Source organism: Mugil cephalus, chromosome 21, assembly GCF_022458985.1.
Source record: "Mugil cephalus isolate CIBA_MC_2020 chromosome 21, CIBA_Mcephalus_1.1, whole genome shotgun sequence".
NCBI classification, from domain to species: domain Eukaryota; kingdom Metazoa; phylum Chordata; class Actinopteri; order Mugiliformes; family Mugilidae; genus Mugil; species Mugil cephalus.
The window spans coordinates 2,900,959-2,928,180 of record NC_061790.1 but is presented as its reverse complement, the minus strand read 5'-3'; the positions used below and the strand labels follow the sequence as shown (position 1 = coordinate 2,928,180).

At 42.2% G+C, this 27,222-nt stretch overlaps 2 protein-coding genes across 4 annotated transcripts in view; both read left to right on the top strand.

Moving 5' to 3' along the window:
- Nucleotides 1-14,756, top strand: part of galnt14 (UDP-N-acetyl-alpha-D-galactosamine:polypeptide N-acetylgalactosaminyltransferase 14 (GalNAc-T14)) — a 169,772-nt gene extending 155,016 nt beyond the window's left edge. Inside the window, exons 13-15 of the mRNA XM_047574094.1 lie at nt 728-872; nt 10,657-10,776; nt 14,018-14,756. Of these exons, the coding sequence (XP_047430050.1) occupies nt 728-872; nt 10,657-10,776; nt 14,018-14,176 (424 nt within the window). The 3' untranslated portion in view covers nt 14,177-14,756. The remainder of the gene's footprint in view (nt 1-727; nt 873-10,656; nt 10,777-14,017) is intronic.
- On the top strand, nt 11,301-25,872 carry angel2 (angel homolog 2 (Drosophila)). 3 transcript variants are annotated; one of them, XM_047574092.1, is made up of 9 exons: nt 11,301-11,316; nt 19,760-20,239; nt 21,268-21,479; nt 21,565-21,634; nt 21,717-22,147; nt 22,244-22,373; nt 23,473-23,548; nt 23,629-23,759; nt 24,702-25,872. In XM_047574092.1, the coding sequence occupies exons 3-9, from the start codon at nt 21,345-21,347 to the stop codon at nt 24,863-24,865; spliced, it is 1,137 nt and encodes a 378-aa protein (XP_047430048.1). In that variant the 5' UTR covers nt 11,301-11,316; nt 19,760-20,239; nt 21,268-21,344; the 3' UTR covers nt 24,866-25,872. The 3 variants fall into 3 exon arrangements, with proteins under 3 accessions (XP_047430048.1, XP_047430047.1, XP_047430046.1); XM_047574091.1 differs by lacking the exon at nt 11,301-11,316 and adding an exon at nt 17,509-17,855 and having other exon boundaries at nt 19,401-20,239; XM_047574090.1 differs by lacking the exon at nt 11,301-11,316 and adding an exon at nt 18,628-18,798 and having other exon boundaries at nt 19,401-20,239.
- Nucleotides 25,873-27,222: the final 1,350 nt, after the last annotated feature.

The window sequence follows — 27,222 nt, the reverse complement described above, 5'->3', positions numbered from 1 at the left end:
TGTGTTAAATCTCTCCCTCCATCCTGATTGGCTAATCTCCCTGGGGTCCCACTACCCGACTATCTGCACACAACACATAAATATACACTTACACTTTATGGCAATAATGCCAAGTATAAAAAACGCACACTACTTCCAAATACGCAAATCTGCCAGTGCTAATAACTTTACATAAACACACCGATTTAAATGCTTCCACATTTCAACACACACTCTCACTTAAATAACCATTCATCCACTGGAGGCCGGCGTTAATCCCCCAGAATGGAATTAACAGGCTCGGTCTCAGGAGACCACAGACCTGACCCTTAAAACGAGGAATAACCTTTAACGTGTTATTAAAACACAGAGACAGATAGCAGATGGAATTAATGCCACGGGGCTTAAGCCCGAGTTTATAGGCGCTGCCGCGGCGTTAACGAGGAAGTCCGAGGGAGTTTATCGAAAGAGGAGGAAGAAACTTTGTGAAGTAATGAGTTTGGAGGATGGTGGATTTGTTAAAGGTGCAGCACGTGATTTTTTTTCTTCCCAAGCGCTGATGAATAACTTTCAAATTAACTGTGATATCTTGATGGAGTTAATGAGACTGTGCTGGGGATGATTGGAGTCTTCTGGCTGTCGGCCATTTTTTTTTTCTTCCACTGTAGGTAAAAGATGGCTGACATGTGGTTTTATTTTGTGGTTTCACCTTCACCTTAACTGAGAGAAGATTGGTTTTCTCCACCAGGGTCCCGGACGACTCTGACTCCCAGTCCGGGGTGATTCGCCAGAGGCAGAACTGTCTGGAGTCTCGTAGGGTAGAGGGCCAGGAGATGCCCGTCCTCACATTGGCTCCCTGTATAGGAACAGAGGGGGTCCCCGCCATCAACCAGGTAGGCCAAACAGGAAGTACTGTGGCCCCTCCCCACTGTGAGCTACTCTGGTAACACCCCTCAACCTTTTTGGAGTCCCAGACCTTCTGCATATTTTTGATTTAACTCCCTAAGGGTAGATCAAAAATTGGACGTTAATGAGCTTCCTGAAGATGTTTCACAATAAGAGCTTTATAAAGAAATGAATGGTGTATGCCCACCAAACTCTGTAGTTTAGGTAGATAAAGGTCTCAGACACATATGAGTAACATAATCATGTTTGTGTACATGTTACATGATATTTTTTAAAGGATATTTTATTTTCACGGACCCCTTGCAATTACCCCTTAAGAATCACTGGAGTACAGTACATTTACATGCACGTGAAAAGAAATAATTATTGTCTTAATCTGACAATAACTTAATGACTCTTAAACTGGACAACTTAAGTGCATGTAAACACGTTACTCCACCCAATATCTCCTCATTTAACTAAGACACCCAGATAATGAGATTCGACATCTATTTTCACCGGCATGTATACGCCTTAGTCTGAGATTGATTTTAATTATTTGCACGCTGAAGATAGAAAACATTAAAAATGGTATAAAAATGGTTTGTTGATGTGCAGTAAGGATGGAAGCAAAGAACGGCTTGTGAAATACCTCCCCTATGTAAAGCAAAATGTGTCTACAAATGTAAAGTAAAATTAAACTATAAATAAGTTAAACTTGAGTTAAACTAAATAAAATATGAGTTAAATTAGACAATGCATGTGACCCTAGAAAAAAAAAACATCCAAGAAAGCCGTCGTAGAAGAAGAAGAAGAAGAAGAAGGTAAACAGAGCCGGTAGAAGAACCATCTGAGGGATAGCGCCATCTATCTGCACCAGAAGCAGCGCATACATTACGTACGAGATTATAAAAAGCTGAACTATTATCCATATTGTCGTTGTTTGAAATGAACAACTCCAGTAGTTTATTATATGATGTAATAAACCAGAAAGAGACACATATCGCCACCTAGTGTGGAGGAGGAGAAGAACATGTTCCTGTTTGTAAACTTGCTGATAGATGACTGTTAATCTCCGGTCCTTCCCCATGTAAAGCTTAAATAAATGATTTTATGAATGAGCATCGATTCCCAGCGGAGAGACCCGAGACCACAACACATTGTTTGTGACTGACTGTGTGCCAGTCAAAGAAATATGTTTATCATCTACTCTCACTATGGGATTTGATACGAGGTTGACCTACTACCTACTATACTGAGTCTGAGATCTCCCCACACATGCAGTGTTGCTGCAAGTACTTAGCTTTCGAATTTATACCGAGGAAGGAAGGACTATAAACATTTGTTTATTACTGTGGGAGAGACTTTTCAACCTCATCACAGTAAAGTCAGTGGCCATAAATGTTGTGACATAAGGGGCTCATGTAGTTTGTGCACACAGAGGACTGTACAAAAAAAGCATCAATCTTAGATACACCTGCACATGATCAGGGATTTAGTAGAGCGGCAGATGAGAAACACATCAAGATTATTTCCCTTCGAAGTGGGAAGATGTCCAGCAGAGACATCAGCTCAGAACTGATGGACCAGTGAACATTTTACAGGACATCAAATCAGCAATTTTTTATTTTATTTGTCATGTGTTGGTTTCTTTTATGCAGCACAGCAGCATTGCAGACTGTTTAGTCTCCACACCTTTGGGTCAACACTGTCTTTTATTCATGTATTTCTACGTGTGATATAGATGTTAAAATGGCCAAAAAAGTGTTCAAAACATGTAAATAGTGCATGTTTAAATCTCAACCAGAATCAAACTGAGAAACGTTTCTTACTACTTACTTCTCTTTAATAAATGGTTAGATGCACTGAGGTGGAGAAAAAAAAACAATTTTGTGTGTTGAAGCTGGTGTGCAGCTGCAGCAGCATTAATTTGCATGTAGTGTCTTGGTTTTCCTGCCTGTGGTTATACTGAGGAGAGTGTGAATGTGCAGCATTCAGGGCTGAAACAGATAAAAAGTACATATATATTTAATTAAGATGTATACAATGTGTAACCTCTCACACTTGCTCTCATTGGTTGTTAGTAGATGTAAATAAGACGAATCATTAGGCTGAAACATGAGGTTAAAGCAGTAGGTGTGTGTCTTTTTTTTGAGGTGAAATATGAGCCACGTGTTTCTGTTTTTTTTTTTTTTCTCTGTCGGCTGGTTATTTCTCTTTGTTTGCTCGACCCGCTCTCGCTGCGTTCATTTTTTATTTTATTTTTATTTTACTTCCATACCAGTGTTTATGTGCGTTCCTTCTTCTCTCGGCTATAATTAATACCCGTAGGATTCTCATTATTCCATGTTTAGTGCAAGTGTGGAGGCTGTGATCTGCACTAACAAGCCGCCTCGCACAGAGGCCGACGTGTCAGCGGCTGAGATGCCCGGAGGCTGCTGAGGCCAGCCCGGGATTGTGAGGTCGCTGGTTCAAATCCCACAGCTCATAAGAGGAAACCACAGGGACGTCTGTGAGTGTGATTGAGAGAGACCTCCTTTTTTTTCGAATCGGCTGCTGGAGAGAAAACCCTGAAGAAGGAGGAGGAGGTGGGGGAGGTGGGGGGCTTGTAATGTTCAGATGAGCGGTTTGAACTGGGCAGCTCCCATGTGGGAATATTTTTTGAATTTAAAAGGAATTTAATTAATTTTACTTTTCAGTCATTTTGAAAAGTGAAAAAAAAATAAAAAATCCCTGGGGTTTGCAAATATCCATAGCCAGTCTAATTAAAAGAAGGAATCCAGATTAAAGGGAAATTGTGTTTCTATTATAATCCATTGGTTTAGTTTGTTCATACAAAAAGCTTTTGTTTTTTAAAATGTACTGACGGAAATCTGAGGATACAACAAGTTTAGGGATGAAACATAAGATTATAAATAAGAGATAAAGGCCTCGGCCTTTCAAGTATTAGTTGGTTATTTTGGTTATTTATATCGCCTCTAGATAGATGTAGTAAGGTGCATTAGCTAGCTGTGAGTTTCTTTAAGGTAACCGCAATCACAAAACACACACCAAACTGTCTTCAAAGAGCTGCTATTAGCTGGGATGCTAGGAAGAGATACTACTAGCTGGGAGGCTATAATGAGCTACTACTAGTTTGGAGGCTGGGAAGAGCTACTATTAATTTCGGAGACTAGGAAGAGCTACTATTAGCTGAGGGGCTGGGAAGATTCACTATTAGCTGGGAGGCTAGGACGAGTTACGACTAGCTGGGAGGCTAGGAAGAGCTACCATTAAATGGGAGGCTAGGAAGAGCTACTACTAGGTGGGAGGCTAGGAAGAGCTACTACTAGGTGGGAGGCTAGGAAGAGCTACTATTAACTGGGTGGCTAGGATGAGGTACTATTAGCTGGGAGGCTGGGAAGAGCTACTATTAGCTGAGGGGCTAGGAAGATTTACTGTTAGCTGGGAGGCTAGGAAGAGCTACGACTAGCTGGGAGGCTAGGAAGAGCCATTATTAACTCGGTGGCTAGGGTGAGGTACTATTAGCTGGGAGGCTATGAAGCTAGGTGGAGCTACGTTTAGATTAGACATCGATGAATCTTTGTGTCATTTGAACTTATTTTGTTCACTTCCATTTCTCTTCTCATCCACTGGTTCACTAACTGAACAGAGAAATATCTATAAACTACTTGTTGGGCCAATAATTCAACGAGTTTAATCTTCTAAACCAGAGTCAACGGTGCAGGACCCGTCGGAAAAACTAGCTGATAACTAGGTTTAACAGTTTAATAGTTAACTAGGTGTAACAGCTGGGACCAAAATGACTCGTTGACTCTTAAACACGTTGACACTTTCCAATACAGAATCCATTTGTTGTTCTTCTAGTGTTGGAGCTTTTTCTCTGTTGCAGAATACAAACATACTAACTTCAGTTCCTGCAGAAACAGAGAGGATTTCTTTAAACCCACCATTTTGCAGCAACATTCCCACATAGAGAAAAATCAATAGCAGAAGCAGAGAGACCAATTTGTAAAACCTGGAGCGGCTGAAATCGAACCAGAACGCTCACGATGTCGGTCATCTCACATTCAAATGCATTGTTTTGCTCCTTTAACTGAGCGCTCGCTAGCATAGGAATAAGACAAAGGAGCAGGAGGCTGACGGACGTGAAATGTGAACCACCGAGCCACAAAACCATCACTCTGAATGCACCAAATGTAATGAGCGCACGGGCATGAAGTTGTGTGTTTTATTTTTTATTTTTAAATGGTTCCTGCTGTCGTCTGTGATCGAGAGTTCAAGGTGGCTCAGGCAACTTTTCTCACGACAAATAACGCTCAGACTCACAGAGCTGCAGGTGTCATCGTTATTTTCAGCCCAAGTCCAGTTTGCTTTTAACCTTTTATTCGTCCGGGGAACGTCTCTGCTGAGTGTGCAGACCTCGTTTCAGCTCTGACCTGCTTCGATGTTTAACTGTGCAGCCAGGGAGAGAGTTGAGCTGCAACCAATTATTCTGTGTTGTGGAAGCACAACAGTAAAAGAGAAGCCAGGAGTTTGTTTTCAGAGCTTGTCCTTGAAGCATCAACCGGCCTGAACGTTTTTCTCGCGTAGTGTCCGGCAACTATTCTGTGAATAGTCAGAAATTGGAAGTGGTCAGTGTGGAAGAAACTGGAAATGGTAACATTCAATCTGTGAACTCCCAGATGCTGATATTCATAGTGTTTCTCCTGGGTAGAGATCATCACACTGTGTGTGGGCGTACGCTGAATGAACGCTGTGATCCAATGGATGTGCTTGTCCAAAATGATTGTCCAACATCCTAAAATAATAGTCGTTCATCTCCTCTAATACTGATCTATGCTGCAGTGGGAGGGGCCTATGAGGATTTCCGGAGTTCGGCACTTGAGTTTCTTGTGAAGAATAAATTATTAAAGTATTCAACAAGCTTGTAAGGCATTAAAGGTCGTGATTCTGATTCTGTCTCCCCTAAACGGAGCATGGAGACGTGACTCCCTGATCAGTCAGTCTTTATCCAAGCGCTTGCTTTTCAGGATGGACAAGAGGTAATCTCAAAATAATTCATGTAGTCTTTGCTCTTTGTCGCGTCGTTTTAGTCTCCATGCTTTCGTTCCACGTTGCGTTTTTGTCGCCTTGCTGTGTTCATGTCTTCTAGCTTTTCACTTTGTGTTCCAGACCTACCTGCCTTGTCTGCATTGTCTTCTGTTCCCATTTTTTTTGTTTAAATACTTTTTGCCTCATCGCCATCAACTGTCCTGCCCCTGGGTCCAACACTAAGATATTGTAAACAGATTGAATTCCTAGGAGAGATGTCGACAAGTGCCAGCCTGGAAGCCAGGAAGTTGGCTTGGAATCAATTATGCTTTGGAAAATCCAGCCTCTAGTGGACATTTGAGGAACTGCAGCTTTACTGCTCTTCGTAGAACTTCGGTTAAATTCGTAACTTACATATAGTAAGTTATGAATGTAACCTCAATAGGCACATTTGCACGAACATAGAAACCGTTTGCATTATTGTTTATTGTTTTAACTGATTTTGTTTTCATTCATACCAATTATATTCCGTTCTACTGTGTGCTTTCATTGTGTATATTGTACATTATTGTGTATAGCTGCTTAGGTGTGGGAAAAAATATCGATATGGCAATATATCGAGATATTTTTTCTGTGTATTTCAATGTGTATATTAAGCTGCATTTAAAATTTCTCAGTGAACTATGTAAAATATTGCAATATATCACAAATCGTAATATCGCAATAATCTTGACTCAAGTATCGTGATACTTGCCAATACTCACCCCTATAGCTGCTATAGTTTTGTTTTTTTCTCCCGAGCCAAACACCCAGACAATAACAAAAACTTCTCATTCTTATAATTGTACTGACTAACAATTATAATATATAAATAAACGGGACAGATTTAAAATGTACAGCCACATTAGCACAAATCAAGACTTGTGGCTTGTTAACATGACAGCTTAAGGTTACCTGGTTAAAAAGACTAAGTGTTAAATGTGCATGTAAACGTACAGACTGAACCCGAAGGGGGGGCTGAACCCAGCGGAGAGAAGATATATCGAGCTACAGAGCCAATTAACCTTCAGTGTCACGCTGCAGTCCAATAAATCAATCACACGGTGAAATAAATCCTGCAGCGTCCAGATATTTGAGATAAGACATCACAGAGCAGGTTTGAAACCACCTCCCGTCGTCCTCCCCCACCGACTCTCCTTACCCTTCGTTACCCCACACAGGCGAGTCAGCAGTAGTAGAAAAACTAGTTTGGGTTCAGTGAAATGTCCTTTTTAATTCACTTCAGAAAATACGACAGTATTAATCGTTATATGCTGGAACTATGAAGGGAAAGGCCACAGGAAACGATCCATGAATGTTTTGACGTGGAGAGTTTATCTGGATTCTGCTCCATTTACTGATGTGATGATGGACAGAAGAGTAACAGGATGGACTCTGATTGGTTCATTGTTTCTTTTTATTTTGTAATTCGGTTGAAACATGCCCAAGGCGACCATTTAATTAGTGGTGGATACATCCGGGATATATTCATGTAAGTGGTTTAAAAGAACACTCTGCTGTTATAAGTTTAAGTTTAATAAAGAAAAACGTATTCAAAGCCAACAAGTGATTATCATTCTATGATTAAAATATTAATTGATCCTTTTACAACAAGTTTGAGCTGATTAAAACTATTTAAATCACTTTTGGGCAACATCGCATTCATTTTAAAACCATTTCTCAGCAGAGAGCAGCAGTGGGTAACTTAAATGTTGGAGGTCATGATGATCTCTATCAGGAGGCCACATAGGGCGGAGAACTTTCTAATCAGACACATGACAAAAAAAAAATCAATTTTAAATAAAATTGAACTGAATCCAGGGGCCACTCATCCCTGGTTTAGTTTAACCAGTGACTAAAAGCTGCCAAAAGAATTAAACCAAGTGCAGACATTTCCTCTGAGGATCCTCTATGGAGGATCATCCCACAGGTACTTGATCAGTTTGGGATCTAGTGAATTCGGAGGCCAGGTCAACACCTTGTGCTGTTTTTATTTGTGTGTGTGTCTAAGTAACATCTACACCGATGAATTCCAGATCCGAAGGTTTTCCAGCAGAACACTGAACTGTCACCAGATGGTTTTAATGTTATTTACTTCTCCTGTCAGTGGTCATAATGTTGTGGCTGATCTGTTTTGGTCAGTGTGCATGTGTGTGTTCCAGATCTTTTATCTTGGTGTGACCTTTCCACTGTGTGTCCCCTTCAGGGAAAAGGCGTAAAACACAGTTGTTGTTGTTTTGTTTTTGTTTTTGTTTTTGTTTTTTTGTGTTTGTTTTTTACAGAGGATTGAATTTTCCATCGATCTCTTCAGAGTCTGAACCAGCTCCACATTCTCTGTTTGTTTCTTCTCTCAGCTCTTATTTTCTTTTCCTAACATGATCTCTCATACATGAGTGCGTTGTTACTTTGAACCTTGACCGATCCTTAGTATTCACTGCCTGTAACAGTGTGTGTGTGGATTGTTGGTTATGAATACATAATAATACACACTCTGCAGCTATTAGCACCACACGGTGTCTGTGTATGAATATGAATGTGTGTTCAATCATAACAGATTAGTGTATTAGTTTATAGTGTATAGTGTAGTGTATTTTAAAATCTTTTGACTTTATCTATGTTTCCAATTGTAGAGAAACTACAAATATATCGATTGTGTGTGCATCAGGAAACTAGCGTCTCTTTGTTTTTTCTTCTTTTTGATTTTTTGTTTTTTAATGGCTACGTCCATAAAGACAAACTCCAGCTGCAGGCATCAGATCCCAGCCTACGCCGTTGTGAGCATTCACACTCTTGCAGTGTGTGTGTGTGGGCATCGTTGTGTAATTATGCTGCTAAAGCACTAAGCTAACAGCCTCTTTTACCACGATCACTTCTCAGACGTCTGAGTAGGAAATGCATTTTAGATCAATCATGGCTCTTTTCATCTGCGTTGCAAGAACATTAAACATCATTAAACTTCTGGGGGTTTGCACAGGCACGAATTGATGCATAAATGGTGGATGTAATTTAAACAGGTGAGTTTTGGGTCCTGTCCAACTCCAATCATGGCGCCATGTTTGCTACATCTGAGGTTAGATTCTGCAGTGTAACTCGATGGGGCGGATGTTGAAATAAATGTCTTATTTTCACCATTAATGGGCCTATAAATGTTATTACAAACGTCTGTCAGTGTGTAAAAGGTCCTCAGTTAAATATCCCAGCGTCTACTTCCTTTAAATATCTTAAATGAGCTGTAAAATGCTTTGTCCAGTCAGTCATGGAGCTGTGTTTACCTTCTCCTCAGTCTCTATGTTCATCCATTTAGTATTATTATTATAGCATTAGCATGCTAGCCATAATAACTTAGTAGTAACTGAGGTAAAGTTATGTGTCAGTTATATGTGTTTATCTACATGGACATAAATTACATGAACACATGGGTTTCACAGTATATATGACGCTAGCTGCTATTTTTCTAAGCCTTTAGCCTGTGTAATTAGCTAGCATAAGGCTAGCATAAGGCTAGGCTAACTTCAGACTTCATTCATGTGTAAAGTGGTGTTGGGTGTTTTTGAGATCAAGGTTCACATTAATGATGGTGTGACTTTATTTTTCTGTATAAAATCTTAAACATCAAACAGAGACATTGACATTTACCTCATCACATAATAGAGAGAAACCAGCTGACGTCCAGTTCTTCCTTTTCATCTTCTGCTCCATAACTTTCTCTGTGTTTGTTCACTGGGGAAACGGTGGAGTTTCCTCCGTGTTTTCCTGATCCTGTGGCATATTTTACCTTTTAATCCAACTTTATTCTCTGTTATTGCCACGTCTCTATGGGTGAATATTGGTTAGATGTATCCAACATGGCGCCCATGAAACATGTGACCAGCTCAGAACCAATCAGCATAGAGGGACTGATCAGACGCTCCATTCTTTCTTTAATATACGGTTTAGTTTTGATTCTGGAGCCTCTAGTGGTCATTTGAGGAACTGCATTGTTGTTGCATTCGCTGTAATGAGTCTTGTGTGAGTTTTTCTTTTCTTAATTTTTAATTATAGTGCTAATGGATTAGCGTCCTGTGTCCGTGTGTTCAGTGTTTTATATGACCTACTGTCGGAGTTGTGTTCCTGTAGTGATGTCACAGTTTTAGACTCTCTGGTTGTGATGATGGGATGTGTGACTGATACAACAGTAGCCACTGTGCACAAGAACACAAATAGATGCTCGCTAGTCTCTGCAGGCCCGGACTGTAACACCTCGGAGTGGAACTGGGACACCAGCTGGGAGCCGGGTCCCGACAGAACTCCCTGCAGTCAGGTCACACCGATGCAACGATCAGGCGTAACATTATGACCACCTTCCTGGTATCGTGCAGGTCTCCAAAAACTGTGGTGTTTAAACTTCTCCTGTCAGTGGTCATAATGTTGTGGCTGATGCTGATCAATGTTCCTAGCTGTTCGTCTCCAGGTGTCTACACACTTCTGGTCACATTCTGGTGCGCGCCGTCACCTCATCAGCACCCACAACTTGTCCCTGAACTAAATGTCACTCATTGTTGCGTTGAATGACTTTATCTCCGCGAGGCTCTTATCAGAAACAAAACCCGACGCTTGCACTCGAAAATGTCAGCTTTCAAAAACCCCGACCAACATTTAAAACACAGAAGGAGATAACACAAAAAAATGATTAACTCTTCCTTTGTGTGTGTGTATTTTGTCGTCGTCCTCCTCCTCCAGGAGTGGGTGTACACTCACGGCCAGCAGATCCGTCAGCAGCAGCACTGCTTGTCTCTGTCCACCACCTTCCCCGCCTCCCAGGTCCTGCTGCTGCCCTGCAACATGGCCGACGGCAAGCAGGTCCGTACGCACACATCACGCACAAACACACACACACACACTGTGTCACACACAAACGCACACAAGCAGCCAGGTGGTGTGAGCTGCAGGCGAGTCACATCTTATAGTGGATGAATTAATCTAAATGTTAATTAATCTAAAGATAAATTTGTCTAACAGATGATTGTTACACACACACACACACACACACACACACACACACACACACACACACACACACACACACACACACAGATGCTTGACACTTTTTTTTTGTACAGGCAGCTTAACAGACACACACGCACACACACACTTGTCATTACCTGACCACTGCGCACCTTGACGGCGTCCCACAAGCCCCTGCAGCAAAGAACAACCTGACAACCAATAAATCACCTGAGAGGAGGGGGGGAGGAAGGAGGAGGGGGGAGAGAAGGGGGGTGCACAGGTGGATAAGGTGAAACAAGAAAGACAAAAGGGGGTCGGAAGTAAATGAGAAGTGATGATGAGAAATAAAGAAGGAAGAGTCGAAGGCGAGAGGAAGAGGAGGAGGAGGAGGAGGTGAGAGTCAGGTTGTGTTGCATCAGGACGTCGACACAACAACAACAACAACAACAACCCGTCACCATGTGACTGTCGCACACTGTGTTTACACAACAACGTCCTCAGCAGCTCGAGGCAAAACAAGAAGAAGAGACGATAAATCAAAGGGAAGGTTGAGACGGAATCCAGGGGACGATGAGGTGAAGAGACGTCTGGACAGGAAGGGAGGGAGGAAGGGAGGGAGGGAGGAAGGAAGGGAGGGGAGGAGGAAGGGAGGGAGGGAGGAAGGGAGGGAAGGAGGAAGGGAGGGAGGAACTAAAGAATTAAGTAGGGAGGTTAGGAGTGAAGGAGACGGTGAATGAAGGAAAGGAAATGATAGAAGGATAGAAATAAAGAAGGATCTGAGGCTGGAGACAGTTGAATTAGTAAGTTAGTGTGTTAGTGTGTGTTAGTGTGTTAGTGTGTGTCCTGGTTGTGTGTTTGTTGAAGACAGGAAGTAGAATGATGATGGTTAAAGAGTCACTCAGAGACCAAGAAGAAGAAATAAAGGAGGAAGACGAGAGGAGAGACGGGGGAGGAAGTGATGGAGACAACGAAACAGAGAGAGAAGTAAAGTGAAAGTGATGGAGGATAAAAACTAAAAGACAACAAGATGCTACAACTAGAACAGGAGGAGTTCAGAGTTAGCTACATGCTAAAGCTACATGCTAAAACTACATGTTAATGCTACATGCTAAAGCTACATGCTAAAACTACATGTTAATGCTACATGCTAAAGCTACATGCTAAAACTACATGTTAATGCTACATGCTAAAGCTACATGTTAAAGCTACATGTTAAAGCTAAAGTATTAAAGGATTAAGGATTAATGTAATTTTGGTTCTGGAAAAAGAGAAATAAGGAAGAAAGAAGTGGAAGGAAGATTGATAGGAAATATAATAAGATATATTATATTATATTATATTATATTATATTATATTATATTATATTATATTATATTATATTTTAGTGGTTTAGTTGAGAATTGTGATCCCAGGAAACGTTGTCGTGTTGTAGTTTCTCAACTTTAATGTAAATGTTCGTCTTTGAACAGAGACGTTGAGAAACTGATGCAACATGTAGCATCAGTAACGAGGTGAATGCTAATTGATTTACTTTTAATTACTCCTCCTCCTCCTCCTTCTTCTTCTTCTTTTTTTTCCAATTAAAGCCCATCGCTGCCCTCTGATGTTCATCTGAACAACGCTGCAATACGTGTGTGTGTGTGTGTGTGTGTGTGTGTGTGTGTTTGTGTGTGTGTGTGTGTGTGTGTGGATACATGGCAGAGATACACTTCACAGGCCCCCAAAAAACAATATGGCCGCCTCACACCAACACACCCCAACACAGAGAAATAAACAAATACATGAGTAAACAAACTGATGCACAAATCACACACACACACACACACACACACACATACACACACACACTCCTATGATATCTGTGTTCTCTCTCTCACTCTCTCTCTCTGTCTGATGGTTTCAGACTCTGACAGTTAAAAGCCTCTTTTCATGTCCGATCACATCAGTCCCTTTGTTTTCCAGCTAAAAATCCATCATGAATAAAACACACACACACACACACACACACACACACACACACACACACACACACACACACACACACTCAGGAAGTGTCTCTGTGGTTGTGGATGGTGGAATAAAGTCAGGGAGGTGTCTCCATCTAGCGGTGAGGAAGGAGAATCACATCATGTAATTATTATTTCAGAGACACTGGAATAAATAAGAAGCTGATTAAACTGTGGGAGAGTTAAAAATATTAAATAATCATTTAATAACAAATATTAACATTAAAAATTTTAAATAGTTAATGATCATATTAAAAAATATATATTGTTACAATATCATCAAAATAATAATCTTAAATATTTTTTGTTAAGGACTAAATCAAAAATAACTAATTATATTTTTTGTTTTATTTTTATATTTTATTTTATTTATTTTTTTAACAGTGTGACTTGTATGTAGGGAGAACAGGAATAATTTATTACAGATATTTATAAATAGGAATAAAAATAGAAATGGGATTGAAAATAAAACTATTCCAAGTTTTTTATTCTTTTTAGGAAAAATAAATGAATAAATAAATAAATAAAAATCACGGTGATTTGTTGGGATGACATCATTAGTCTAACAGCACTACTGACTTACTGTTACAATATCAAAATAATAATAGTAAATATATTTGGCAGTTGAGGAATATATATAAAAAATATTTTATTTTATTATATTTCATTTTATTTTATTTTATTAAAAAATGGACATATTATATATTTGTATATTTATATATTTTATTCTTTTTACACAAAATAAAAAAAAATCTAAGTGATCTCTTGGGATGATTTCCTTTAATCTAACCACATGATTCATTCATTCATTCATTCATTCATTCATTCATTGCCACCGTCATTTTTTGTTTGTTTGTTTTGTTTTTCTTACTGTTACGACATTAATTAAAATACAAAGTTCAAATATAACTGATGCTATAATGCTATGATGCTATAATGCTACGATGCTACGATGCTATGATGCTACGATGCTATGATGCTACAATGCTACGATGCTATGATGCTAAGGATTTAAGCTGAGATGGAGCTGGACCTGTAAGACTCTGTTTGCTCCGTCTCATGTCGTCATGTTTCCGTTTCCTCGGCAGCGGTGGCAGAAGTCGGGGACTCACCTGGAGCACCTGGTGTCCCGGTTCTGCCTGGACTCGGAGATGGCTCTGGACGGGATGGACTCGTCCCGGATGCTGGTCATCAGCCCCTGTGAACTCAGCGCCTACACACAGAGATGGGAGGTTCCCTTCTCCTGACCCCTGACCCCTGACCCCTGACCTCCCCCCAGCTTCTCCTCGCTCCCGTCCGTCACTCACATCCTCCCGCCTGGAGGCAGCCGCTGCTCGGACAGACCGGATGCATGAGCAATCATTTCACAGCGCCACCTCCTGGAGGAGATCAGAGCTGGAGAAGACTGAGCTCTGACGTCTCTTCACTGTTCAGCTCCGTGAGGAGAGAACGGTGGAAAATAAGACGAGAGCAGGAGACACGCGAGGAGCACGTGGACGAGTTTAAGCCGAGTTAAATCAAGTTAGACCGAGTTAAACCGAGTTAAACCGAGTTAAACCGAGTTAAACCAAGTTAAACCGAGTGCACCTTAAAACCCTGGAAGAGCTGAGAAAAAAAAAAACACGTGAATGTTTTGTTTGATCTTTTGCATTTGAAAGTGTTTGTTCAAGAATCTGAGAATTAAAACAAGCACAAGTGTCTGTTACTGTCTTCATCACTGAAGATCAACGGACACCAGCTACACACACAACACACACAATATACACAATATACACAATATACACACAACATATACACAATATACACAATATACACGATACACGATACACAATATACACAATACACACAATATACACAACATACACAATATGTACAATATACACACAATACACACAAAATACACACAATATATACAATACACACACAATATACACACAATACACACAACATACACAATATACACACACAATACATACACAATATATATACAATATACACAATACGCACAATACACACACAATACACACAACACCTGGGAGGAAGGAAGGAAGGAAGGAAGGAAGGAAGGAAGGAAGGAATAGGATACAGGAAGGAAGGAAGGAAGGAAAGATGGAAGGACAGAAAAGATAGAAAAGGAAGGAAGGAAGGAAGGAAGGAAGGAAGGAAGGAAGGAAGGAAGGAAGGAAGGAAGGAAGGAAAAAAGATAGAAAACAAAGGAAGGAAAGAAGGAAGGAAGGAAGGAAGGAAAGAAGGAAAAAAAAGATGGAAAACGAAGGAAGGAAAGAAGGAAGGAAGGAAAGAAAGAAATAGGATACAGGAAAGGGAGGAAGGAAAGGAATAGGATACAGGAAGGAAGGAAGGAAGGAAGGCAGGAAAGGGAGGAAGGAAAGGAATAGGATACAGGAAGGGAGGAAGTGTCGTCAGTAGTAAACGGGTCTAAAAGTTTCTCAACAGAACATTAAATAAACACGAGATGGTTTAAATGTTATTTATTCTCCTGGCAGTGGTCATAATGATGTGGCTGATCATTCTGATAGGTGACCCCCCCCCCCCAGGAACCAACTCATCATGTGACCTGCTCCACATTCTGGTTCACAGGATTTAGATCCAGAAAAAAATGGAGGAAGAAGAAGCAAAGACACAAACGTGGATGTGAGAGCGACGTTAAACCAGTAAAGTTCAGTCTGATCGACACAGATTCGTTTCCAGACGCTTTTTCCTGAAGGTGACGAGTTTCCTGGATAAGAACCGGTTCTCAGCTGCACAACGTTGTTCAGATGATGGATTTCTAGTTTCAGAGGAAACTTCTGGACGCGAGTTTGATAAAACTGTTTGAATCCTGAATAAAAGTTTTCTAACGATGTTTCTGTTTAATTGAAACAAACTAAACTAATTTAATTAAATGTAACAACAATGATGATAATAATCAAATCATTCATTATCATTTTAGTATCAGAATATCATTTATCACAGGGTTTGTTTGTTTGTTTTTGAGTTTGGTGCAAGTAAGAAATAAGCAACACTAAAAGAAACATGCAAACAATACAATTAATGAACCAAAAAAAAAAAAGTAAAAAGTAACTAAAGTTAAATACCAGAAGGACATTTGTTGTGTTACATTAGAATGAATCTGTACCTAATATTCTGGCCAGTGAGTGTACGATACTGTCCTACACTGGCTCCTGTAGCTTAAAGTATCATAAGTTCTGGTGTCGTGGACCTAATGATGCATCGTTTCCCACCTGAAAACCTCAAAGACAGAGTCCAGGTACCTGGTGTCTCCTCATTGGTTGGTCGGTTGGTCGGTGGCCTCTGGTCGGTTTTGAGTTTTTTTGTACGAGGGGATGTGACGTTACATCCTGTGTAATTCAGGTTTTCTCTGTTGGTTTGACTCATTTCTTGAAACAGAAATTACATCTCAAAATAACACGGACACAAACCACCTGACAACTGTTCACAACAGAGTTTATTTCTCATCAATTTCATCAAACTGCAAATGTGTCAGTACAGTTAGTCCACATTTAGCATGGTTAGCCTACACTTAGCACAGACTGGCGTTAGCACACTTAGCCTGCAGTTAGCAGAGTTGGTCTATATTTAGCACGGTTAGCCTACACTTGGCACAGATAGCCTAGAGTTAGCACAGTTAGCCTACATGTGTTAGAAGAAGAATCAGTGCAGTGACTGGACTCAGACTGAGAGTTGGACATGAGGAATATTTCAGTGGTTTTCTGCCTCAGTGACAAAACATCTGCATCGTTGTGTTGAACTGTTTCACCAAATGATCTCAGACGTCTGAGAATAAATCTTTTCTGTTTCAACGAATGAGTCAAACCGAAGGAGAAAAACTGTAATGAACAGGTTTTTATGTTTCCATTAGTCAGAGACCAGGCGGGAGGACCTTGAACATCTGGACCAGACCATGTTGAGGATGTTTGAGGAGCCTGTGGAGACACCGGGGCCCCGTTGCATTCTGGGTCTGTACAGACTCAACAAACTGATGCTCGAGGCCTCAGAGAGAAGGACGAGTCCTCACACTCACAACACAACACAACACAACACAACACAACACAACACACTGTCCAGTCTGAGGACCTTCAGTAGTCAACCTCTCCTTCTTAAATCTACCACACAGCGCCACCTGTGGACATCAACCTGTATGACTCCTCTCACTCTCAACACTTCACTCTTTTATAGCTCATTTGTAACTGTTTGCATCTGTTACAGTGTGAATACTTCTGAAATATTTGTTTTTTCTTTTGTTTTTTTATGCATCTTACGTCTTATTTTATATTTTATATATTTATTTTTTATTGTATTCATTCTTGCTACTTTCACTTTATGGGAACAACAGCATCAAAACAACTTTGAAGGATTAATAAAGGATCTGTTAGTTTATAAACTTTGTGCTGCACGACTCTTAACGGAGGAAAATAAAGGAGACGATAGTTTTCTGTCGTTTAGATCCTCGGCTTCGTCTTTATTTATTTATCATGGTTTCATGTTGATCTATTTTTTTGCATTTTTTTTTGTGTGTGTGTGTTAATTGTGTTTCTTTGCGTAGGGACAATGCACATTGATGAACAATAATATAGAAGAATACTGTACACACCTGCAGGTTTCTTTTTATTATGTTGCTGCTTTTAAACTAAAGAACAATGACCTGAAAAGAGGCAGATAGAGAGAGAAGGAAAACGCGAGAGAGAAAGGGGAGGATGTATGTGTCGTCGCCCCTTCCTCTCCCCTCCTCTCTTTCTCAGACCACCAGCACTACCTCTTCTTTTGGACCCCGCAGCAGAAATGTATCAATCCGCCCCTGACAGCTTCTCTCTCGGCCTTTAACGACGAGCTGCAGCCGGTCAACAGCGGATACTTTCTTTTTTCTGTTTGTTGTTCACCGTCTTTCTAGAGTGGCCTCGGTTTCACGTAAGTACAATGACCTTTTCACTTCGTCGTCCTTTGTTTTCTTTATCTACATTTTTTTTTTTAAATGCATGAAAGCATAAACATATATTTTTATTTTATTTACCGTCTTCTGCAATGTCTCATTCGTGGATAATCACAGCTACGAAAGAAATCGTGACATTTCATCATACGCTCGATTAAAAACCGTGTGAAAGCTGTGTAGACGGAAGGCTACGTTCCTAGTCGGACCCTTTTTCAGGCCGTACCGACGCATATGTAGTCTGCTTGCTGATTCGTTATCTAGAATGTAATACTAATCAACGGAAAGAAAAGACTACAAGTTCCAGCGAGAGGAAGTGAGCAAGGCTGCAGTTCCGTTGATGCCTTTACTTGCCCTCGGAAATTATGCCGTTACAGTTACAGTAAGGAGATTTACGAGATGTTTAACTTGTATATCTAAACAACAGCTAAAATATTGAGATATTTGAATACAATTCATAACATATGTTAAAATATGTTCGTGGTATTTTCTTTTGGTTTTGTAATGTAATGTACAATAAAGCACAAACGGAAAACTATCGGTATAATTTCTAAATTTGACCGATAAATCAAAACATAATAACAGATCCCTGAATGTAACTGTGGCCTGTTTTACACTACTGAATAATTATATGCTAGTAACTTGATCGTAATGTTAATATTTAGTCTTCTTCCGAGCTTTCCTCCACGTTATGTCTAACGATTCTTTTTTTTAGTTGTGTCTGAAAGCAGCAAAAGTTCCTGCGCTTAGTTATTGCGTGTGACGTGACGTCATATTCCGTGGACTCGTTGTGTGGCTCATTCTGGGTTCTGGATTTGTGATGATTTAAAAGCTCAAAAACTTCGACAATGTTCGCGCGTGGTGACTTAAACACATGTCCCCGAACCGGAACATCGACGCTGAACCTCCGGGCCACGAAGAGAAGTGAGCTACTGTCAGCTAGACGCTCAAGAACTTAAAGATAATCACAGTTTATATTCAGTTAGATGTAAGATAGCTGCTTTTGAAACACATGTTGGGCCATATTTCCCAAGACTTCCCGGTAAAAGCTACGTATTAAGCGAAAAATAAACAGTTAAATCAACAAATATTAATTAGAAATCCTCTTGGTTTTAAAAAAACAAGACCCCGAAGTCCGTTAGCAACCGTCGCTAAGCAGATAACTTAGAAGGAACTAGTTTTTGTGACTTTTATTTTATTATGTGGTGGAAAAATGTTAATAAACACACACACACACAAGAAATAAAAATAAAAATGCGAAAAGCTCAATAAGCTTCTTTGCATGTCTGTTTCGGATGATTTAGTTCTTCAATCCGTCGATTCCTTCCGGTTTGGCCGATTAATCGATCGGTTAATTGTCACCATCAGAAGCTGCTCGGTTCAAGCTTCATATTTGTCTTTGCTCCTTTTACATTTCCTTCTCTATCGTTGCACTGGCAATGTTCTTGAGAGATTTAACATCAAATTAAAATGAATAAATGTTTATTATTGTTTGTTATTAACTCTTCTCTGGTCTCTTCCTGCAGCCGCCTCATGTTCCTTCACCGGCTGAGCTCCGTCACCTCCTCTTTCCGACCCTGCAGCCGTCCCGCTGTCTCCTGGGCCGGATTCAGGAGCAGCAGCGCCTCCTCCTTTTCCTCCTCCTCCTCCTCCTCTTCCCACCCCTCCCACCTCCCCCGCTTCACCCCCGCCCCCCGTCCATGGTGGTCGGTGCGGGGATTCCCCCCCTGGCCGCCGCGATCGCCCCGCTCCCCGAGCATCCGCCCCGGTGACGCCGGGGCTTCGCTCCACACGTCCGCCGGCTGCAGGATGGATCGGCCCGACAGAGGCCGAGAGCCTCCGCACAAACGGAGGAAGAGCTTAGAGGAGAAGAGGAGATCTGAAGGAGACGAGGCCAAGGAAGGAGGCTTCAGAAGGGAACAACAAGGCAACGTCTGGACAAACCAGCGCCACAGAGACGGACATCGAGATCGAGGGAGGAACGGAGCCGAGAACAGAGATAAAGACGTGGAAAGGACTAAAACGGGGGTTAAAGACAGACAGAGAAAAGACAGCAGCAGCAGGGAGGACGGGTTTAGGAGTCAGAGCAGGAGCGAACAGGAGGAGGCGCGAGGAGGAGGATCCAGGACTCGCATCAAAGAGCAGGAGACGCTGCAGAAACCAAACCCCTGGTTCAAGGGGAGGAGCAGCGAGGAGCACGGCGGCACGAGAGGAGGAGCGGCAGGACGGCCGAGGGACAGCAGAGAGGACGGGGGACGGAGGACGAGTTTCCCTTTACCGCCTCACGGCGCCGTGCGACCCCCGAACCCGTGGCAGGGGGCAAACAGGGAGCCCCCCCCACCCGGAGTCCCACCGCTGGTCACATGTGAGTTTTTAAAAAAAAACTTTTTCACAGATTAAAGAATCACATTCACGATTTGATTCAACTTCAATGAATTTACAGATATTAAGGGTTTAGAAATAACTAATAATAAAGATTTACTGGGTGACGTTTTCACCAGCGATGTCCTGATCTGTGTCGGGGACGACTTCGTCCTCTTCGGTTTTAGTAGCGACAAAGCAAAGAAGAAAAAGAGGAGGTGGTGGAAGGAGATCATCTAAACAGAGAGTCCACTCAGAACGACTAACACTGATGTTACAACGTTTATGAGAAGACAAACGTTTCCTGGAGACTAATCTTCCAGAGGTTTAGGGAGTTTATGGCAGCGTTGGACCAGAACATTTCTGGAGTAGAGAATAAAGGTACGAGCTCCTCTCACATTAACTCTGACTGGAAGAAAGATTTATCGGACTGAATCCACACGACTCTAGAGACGACTTCAGGAAGCTACAGGGGACCAGGTCTGGGACGGACATTGGGTCAGGACGTCTCTAACTTTTCTTTCTGGACATTTCTACTGTCTCCTCCCTCTAGTTTCTCATCGTCCTCGTCTCTTTGCTTTACTCCAGCTCTTCTCTGCCCTCGTTCTTTTTTAAATCCCGTCGTCCTTTTTAAATTTCCGTCCTCTCAGAGCTGGAGCTCGTGGACAAACCTTGTTGCACCGCTTCTTGAGATTTCTAAGAGGATGCTGGTGCTGGGCTCCAGTAGGGGGCGCAATTGGATTCTTGGCCTTTAATATTAGTAGTTAATATCTATGCGTAGTTACTACATGTAGTAAAACCTGTTTCAGGGACCAGGTCAAATTGTCTCGTACAGATCCAGACTCAAAAAGGGGTTTGAAGTGTGCGTTTGAGCACTGACTATCACGAGTATAATCACAACAAACCACACAACACCAGATTAAATTATTATGAGGAAAGTTTGGCCCCGTCACAGAGTCCAGTCTGACCCACAAAGCTCTGAAACTCAACGTATTGTTAAAAGTTCGTTCTTTCTCCGTCCGTCCTCCTCAGCTCTTCAGAGACGCTGGGAGTCCTGCAGCACCGACCTCCAGCCACCGGGGGGCGGCGCGGCGTTCGACTTCTCGGTGATGACCTACAACATCCTGTCTCAGGACCTGCTGCAGGACAACGCCTACCTGTACCGACACTGCCCCCCCGACGTGCTGGCCTGGGAGCACCGGCTGCCCAACCTGCTGGCGGAGATCCAGGGGCACGAGGCCGACGTGAGCGGAGGCTGATTCACGGGGGGCGTCCACATACTTACGGCTGTTTGGAAAACTCTTTTTTTTTTGTTTGTTTTAAATCTAGATCCTGTGTCTTCAGGAGGTTCAGGAGGACCACTATGAGAACCAGATTAGACCGGCTCTACGGGCTCTGGGTTCGTCCCGACGGTTTAAAGGTTTTGTCGTGAAAGGACGAATTTCCCGTTTGTCTGTCTGACGTTTTGTGTTTGTTGCCAGGTTACGAGTGCGAGTACAAGAAGCGGACGGGGAAGAAACCGGACGGTTGCGCCGTCGGTTTCAAGACGTCCCGCTTCTCCCTCCTGTCCTCCAACCCTGTGGAGTTCCTCCGGCGTGGGGACGTCCTCCTGGACCGGGACAACGTGGGCCTGGTCGTCCTGCTGAGGCCCAGAGACGCCTCCTCCTCCTCCTCCTCCTCCTCCTTCGTGTGCGTCGCCAACACCCACCTCCTCTACAACCCCCGGCGGGGGGACATCAAGCTGGCCCAGCTCGCCATCCTCCTGGCCGAGATCCGCCGGTTGTCCCTCCTCCCGGACGGCTCCACCAACCCGGTGCTGCTGTGCGGGGACTTTAACTCCACCCCCTGGAGTCCCCTCTACAGCTTCCTGACCACCGGCCGCCTGGAGTACAGAGGGATGCAGATCAGCAGGGTGGGGCGTCCCGGAAAAAACCTGCGTCCTTCCTGTGTGTGTCCTGTGTTGTGTCCCCCCTCTGAGGGTCTGATCGGTCCTTTTGTGCGTCCGCAGGTGTCGGGGCAGGAGGACAGTCCCAGAGGACAGCGTCTCCTCACGTCTCCCATCTGGTCCCACAGTTTGGGAATCAACCGCCGGTGTCAGTACGAAGCCACGTCTGGGGCCTCGGCCTGCGGCGCTGAAGGTACGTCTGAGGGTCCGCGCCGGTCAGCCATAACATTATGACCACACATCTGCTGCTGCTTCTCCACAAACATGGAAGACATTGATTGTGAAACGTTAACCGAGAAGGTTCGGATATATGAACATTTGTACGACTTGTGTTCAACACGAGCTGCGTTTCTGTTACATTTTTTTTGTAAAATAAAAGTGATATTTCAGAGATTTCGATAAAATATCTCGATAAAGTAAAGTATCGCGATATCCCATAATTCTCTTAACCTCCTGAGACCCAAGCATTTGTTTGGAGTGCATCTTAATTTCTTTAACATAAGATTAAGATCTTATATTTATCTTATAGTGGGACTTAAGAAGTATATAAAATAAGCATCATCTTTGAACTGGACATAGTTTTTGTCAAAAAAACATATGTTGACACGGGGATTATTTCACTGCATATTACAATTTAAGTCCCAAATGTGTTTTTAAATTTAAATTTTAATGCAAAAGTAGAATTGGAAACAATGAAATTCCTCAAACTAGTACATGTGAACTTGTAAATTTTCATGTCATATCAAAACTAGAAAAGTTATTAAGCATAAATTAACAGCACATGACAGATAAAAGTGTCCCCGTATGAGGACGCCGGGTCTCAGGAGGATAAATTCTCGTCTCTTTGTGGAAGATGGACTTCACATGTCCCCCTGCATCGTCTCCAGTGACGTGGGCGACGGGGAAAAAGTGTTTCCACTGCACTTTTGCGACAAACTTTTATATCGATACGTCTGAAGAAAAAAAAATAAAAACCTCTCATGAGAGTGTAAAACAAAAATGTTTCCAGGACCAGTTTTTATTGAGACATTCAGCTCATTTTTAGGAGGAATGGAAAGGAAACGCAGCAAATGTTGAAAGAGAAGCAGGAAGTAGAAGCCAAAGCGAAACAGCGCCCACTAGTGTCTGGGTGGAGTTGTTACAGACACAACGGTGAAGGCTTCGATATCTATATTCTGCTTTATATATCAATAAAAGAACCTTTAGACAAGTAGCAGCCACCTACACCAGAGGAGCTTCGTCCTGTTTCTGATCAGTTCATTTATTAATTATTGACTCTGTGTGTCTATCAGCTGTGGAAGGAGCCATCTCTGATATGACTGTAGAGGATCTGACCTCCAGAGCTTCTGCTGCTGCTGCTTTTAACAGGTGATGTGCGAACAAAGCGATAACACAACCAGATTCAGACATTTTAAAAAGCCGACCTGACCCGGTGCCTCCTCCTGCAGGGAGCGGATCGAGCACAGTCTGAAGCTGCAGTCGTCCTATCGCCACCGGCTCAGGTCGGACGGGAGACCAGAGATCACCACCTACCACTCCCGCACGGCGCTGACGGTCGACTACATCCTCTACAGCCCTGGTAACCACACACACACACACACTGAAACCAGTGTGTTCAGCTGTGATACGTGTTCACGTCCTCGTTAGGTTTTTAACAAATCAACCGCTTCCACCTGAATGTGCGATGAGCCTCAGTATTTTTATGGATTCTTTAACGTGCACAGCGATAGATTTGGAAGTAGCTGAGAACAACAAAGGTTTTTTTATACTAACTTTCTGCTGCTCGTTTGAGTCCAGGTTTTGTTACTTAAAGGGAACATATGATGCTAATCACATAAATAAATAAATCTCCAGGTCTGGAAAAGTCTGGAAAAATGAAAACTAGCGTAGTGGTCGGTGGATGTCGTCCCATCAGTCAGAGTCAACTGAGTGACATTCTCACCAAAACAGTGCGTTGACATATGCTAACGCTCGTTTACGAGCTGCAGTGTTTGAAGTGTTTTGCCTCCAGTTAAGCCCCGCCCCTCAAAATACGTCACATCATTCACAAACTGCATCTGTTGGAAAATGTAAATTCTCAGATCTTATGGTTTATTAACTTATTATTTAGTTACTTGTTGAAAAGTATTTGATACTTATTGTAGTTATGCATCTTCTAGAAATTATTCGGTGACATAACCTCATGTAAAATATTCAGAATAATGAAAACAAACAGTTAGTTCCATAATTTATTTCCATGATACACAACTATTCCTAAATTTCTAATGTGTAGGAACCTTTTTTTAGTATAATAACATTTATACTAGTTTCAGAGGACGTGGTAGTAAGTCACAAGTTAGTGCACAGCTCATATGTGATAATTATTATGATAATTGATAATAATTATTCTGATAACCACATTAAAAATGAGCTAACTAGGCCTCTTTTAATTATCCTTTTTTAAAATCAGCTGCTGTGAACGGAGGAAGAACTAAACCCGTGAAATAGTGTTTCTGTTTCTGTTTCTGCGCCTCCTTTAAAGATCACAGCGCGCCTCCTTCACTTCCTGGTGGGCGTGGCCTCCAGCTGCTGGGCCGCCTGTCTCTGGTGGGTCAGTCTGAGCTGGAGGAGCTCGGGGGTCTCCCCAGCCGGCGCCACTCGTCCGACCACCTGCCGCTGCTCGCACGCTTCCGCCTCCGGCTCTGATCCGGAGGAGAGACGTTGAAGAGGTCCAGTCAAACACGAGACGGTGCCATAACTTTAACCAAGTGGATCATGTTTTTTAGGTTTTCAGGATTCGATGTCTTAGAGTTTAGTTTATATCTATCAGGGTTGATTGAGTTGTTTTATTCTCGTTAAATCACCTCGTACGTTTAACTCGGCTGCTACTTTACATTCTCCAGAAAGGAAAAGCTGCTCAGTTTCCTGGTGGAAGGTGAAGGTGACGTTTACCGATTATCCATCACCTTCCTACTGTCCTCCAGTTAAACCATGTGACTCATTCTCACCCCGGTTTTAAAACCATTTTTATCATATATATATATATAAAAACACCAGTGCTGCTGATGTGAGAAGTGTCTTGGTAAGTTTACTTAAAAAAAACTATATATACTCATATATTAATATACTTAGAAAAAACAGGAGCTCGGTTCAGGCTGGAAGTTCAGACCCGTTCCACTGGCTTTAGTTTTTAAATGTAAAGAAAGAACTTTACCTGCAGACGGAACCGATCCTCGTTCTTGCACTGGATTGTAAACTGGATCAGCCACAACATTAAAACCAGTGAAGGGGGTTGATGGTCTCGTTCTGGGAGACTTGGCTTCCTTGTCTCCGTGTCTCGGTGTGGACGCCCTGATCTGGTCTGAAGCCAGAACTGAACAAACTGTCTGGACCAGGATTAACTGGATCAACAGAAGTTACAAGGACCAACAACGCAACGTTTGTTTTCCCAGCATGCATCAGTGATTCGCCTCCTCTCCTTCCTTCTTCTTCCCCTTTGATAAACAGTGACCACTTCACACCAGGAACCTCATCGAAGTCTTTTAAATGTCTCACGTGTCCCGCAGTAACCGGGTAGATCTGTGGTCATAATGTAACGGCAGATCAGTGTTGTACATAATTAACCAAAAAATAAAATGACTAACAAGAGCCAGACGCATTTCTCTAACGTTCAGTTCAGTTTACAGACTGTAAATAAAGAGTTTCTATTTTTATTTATGTTTCCTGCTTTTTTTTAATTTATTTTTTTTATGCATATTTACCGTAACCCCAACTACTACGAGTTTAAAAGGAAGGAAGTCTGCAGCTGCGTGAGACGCTGCTGTAAGTGAAGGCGTGTGATGGATTGAGACAAATGGCTGCAGCGTTCACCTCCTCCTCCTCCTCCTCCTCCTCCTCCTCCTCCCCCTCACAAACAAACATATTCTCTCTGCAGCAGCAGCAGAAAGACTCTCTGCTCGGTCTGAACACACTTCATCTCCTCTTAACACGTCCTCATTCGTACGGAGCCGCTTATTATTTGACCTTAAATAGACAAACCCCTGATAGAAAGAGACACGGTGATAATTATTTCATGTTAATCCAGACCAGGCTGGTGCAGAGGAAGCAGGAGTTGTTTGGTTGACCACTAGATGGCAGCAGTGACGGTGCAGACAGACCTGGAGGTAGATGGACAGTACAGACAGATGTTTAAAGCTGGAGTTGAGACGTGTCCTCATTACTCAGTGTGACAGACCTTCAGTGGATCTCGTCTAATGAAGGTTCTGGTTTTCACGCTGACTTCAGTGTTAAACAGGCAGCGTCCTCCAGGCAAGTGCAGAAAACTGCAGTTCATTGAGTGGCCACTAGAGGCTCCAAAGGGCGCAAAGCCCCATAAACATGTTAAAAAGCCCAACTTTATTATTACTACGTTTACAGTCTGGGACAAAAAACGACAACAAATTTACGGGGGATGAATTTTTCTCTAACTCACTCGTTTATTTTTTTTTATTAGGGTTCAATATTCTGCATAATTAAGGGAGTTTGAGTGACAGGTGTTAGCCTGAGCTAACAGGTAGCGGAGAGTTTTCTCATCGTCCATATTTGGAGTATTCGAGTGTGGGCGGAGTTAAGCTCATCCAACATGGTGACCACTTGCTCCGCCCACTTCTGGGCTCAGAATTCATTCAGAATCCAGTGTGTGACGTCACGATGTGTTTGTCCATCGTATGAACAGTCAGTGGTGTTAACTAGACTGTTTTAATCTAACGTCATGTTTCAAGGAGCCGTAGATTAACGATTAATTTGTCCTTTATTTTGTTTTCTGTTTTTCTACCTGCATCACTACTTTCAGGTTTTCTCTGTCCCCATCTCGTTTTTTGACGGTGAAAGACCGTAAACGGTGACGTAGTTTAAAATGAATCCTAAACCTTCCATCGCATGAAGGCTTTGAACCTCTGCTGCACAGACGTATGAGAAACCAGGGGGATTATTTCTGGAAATCTGCTGCCTCCGTGTTTGTGGGGAACCAGCTCACATCTGCAGCAGAACGTAAGCAGATTATTTTATCAGGCAGCAGGACGGAC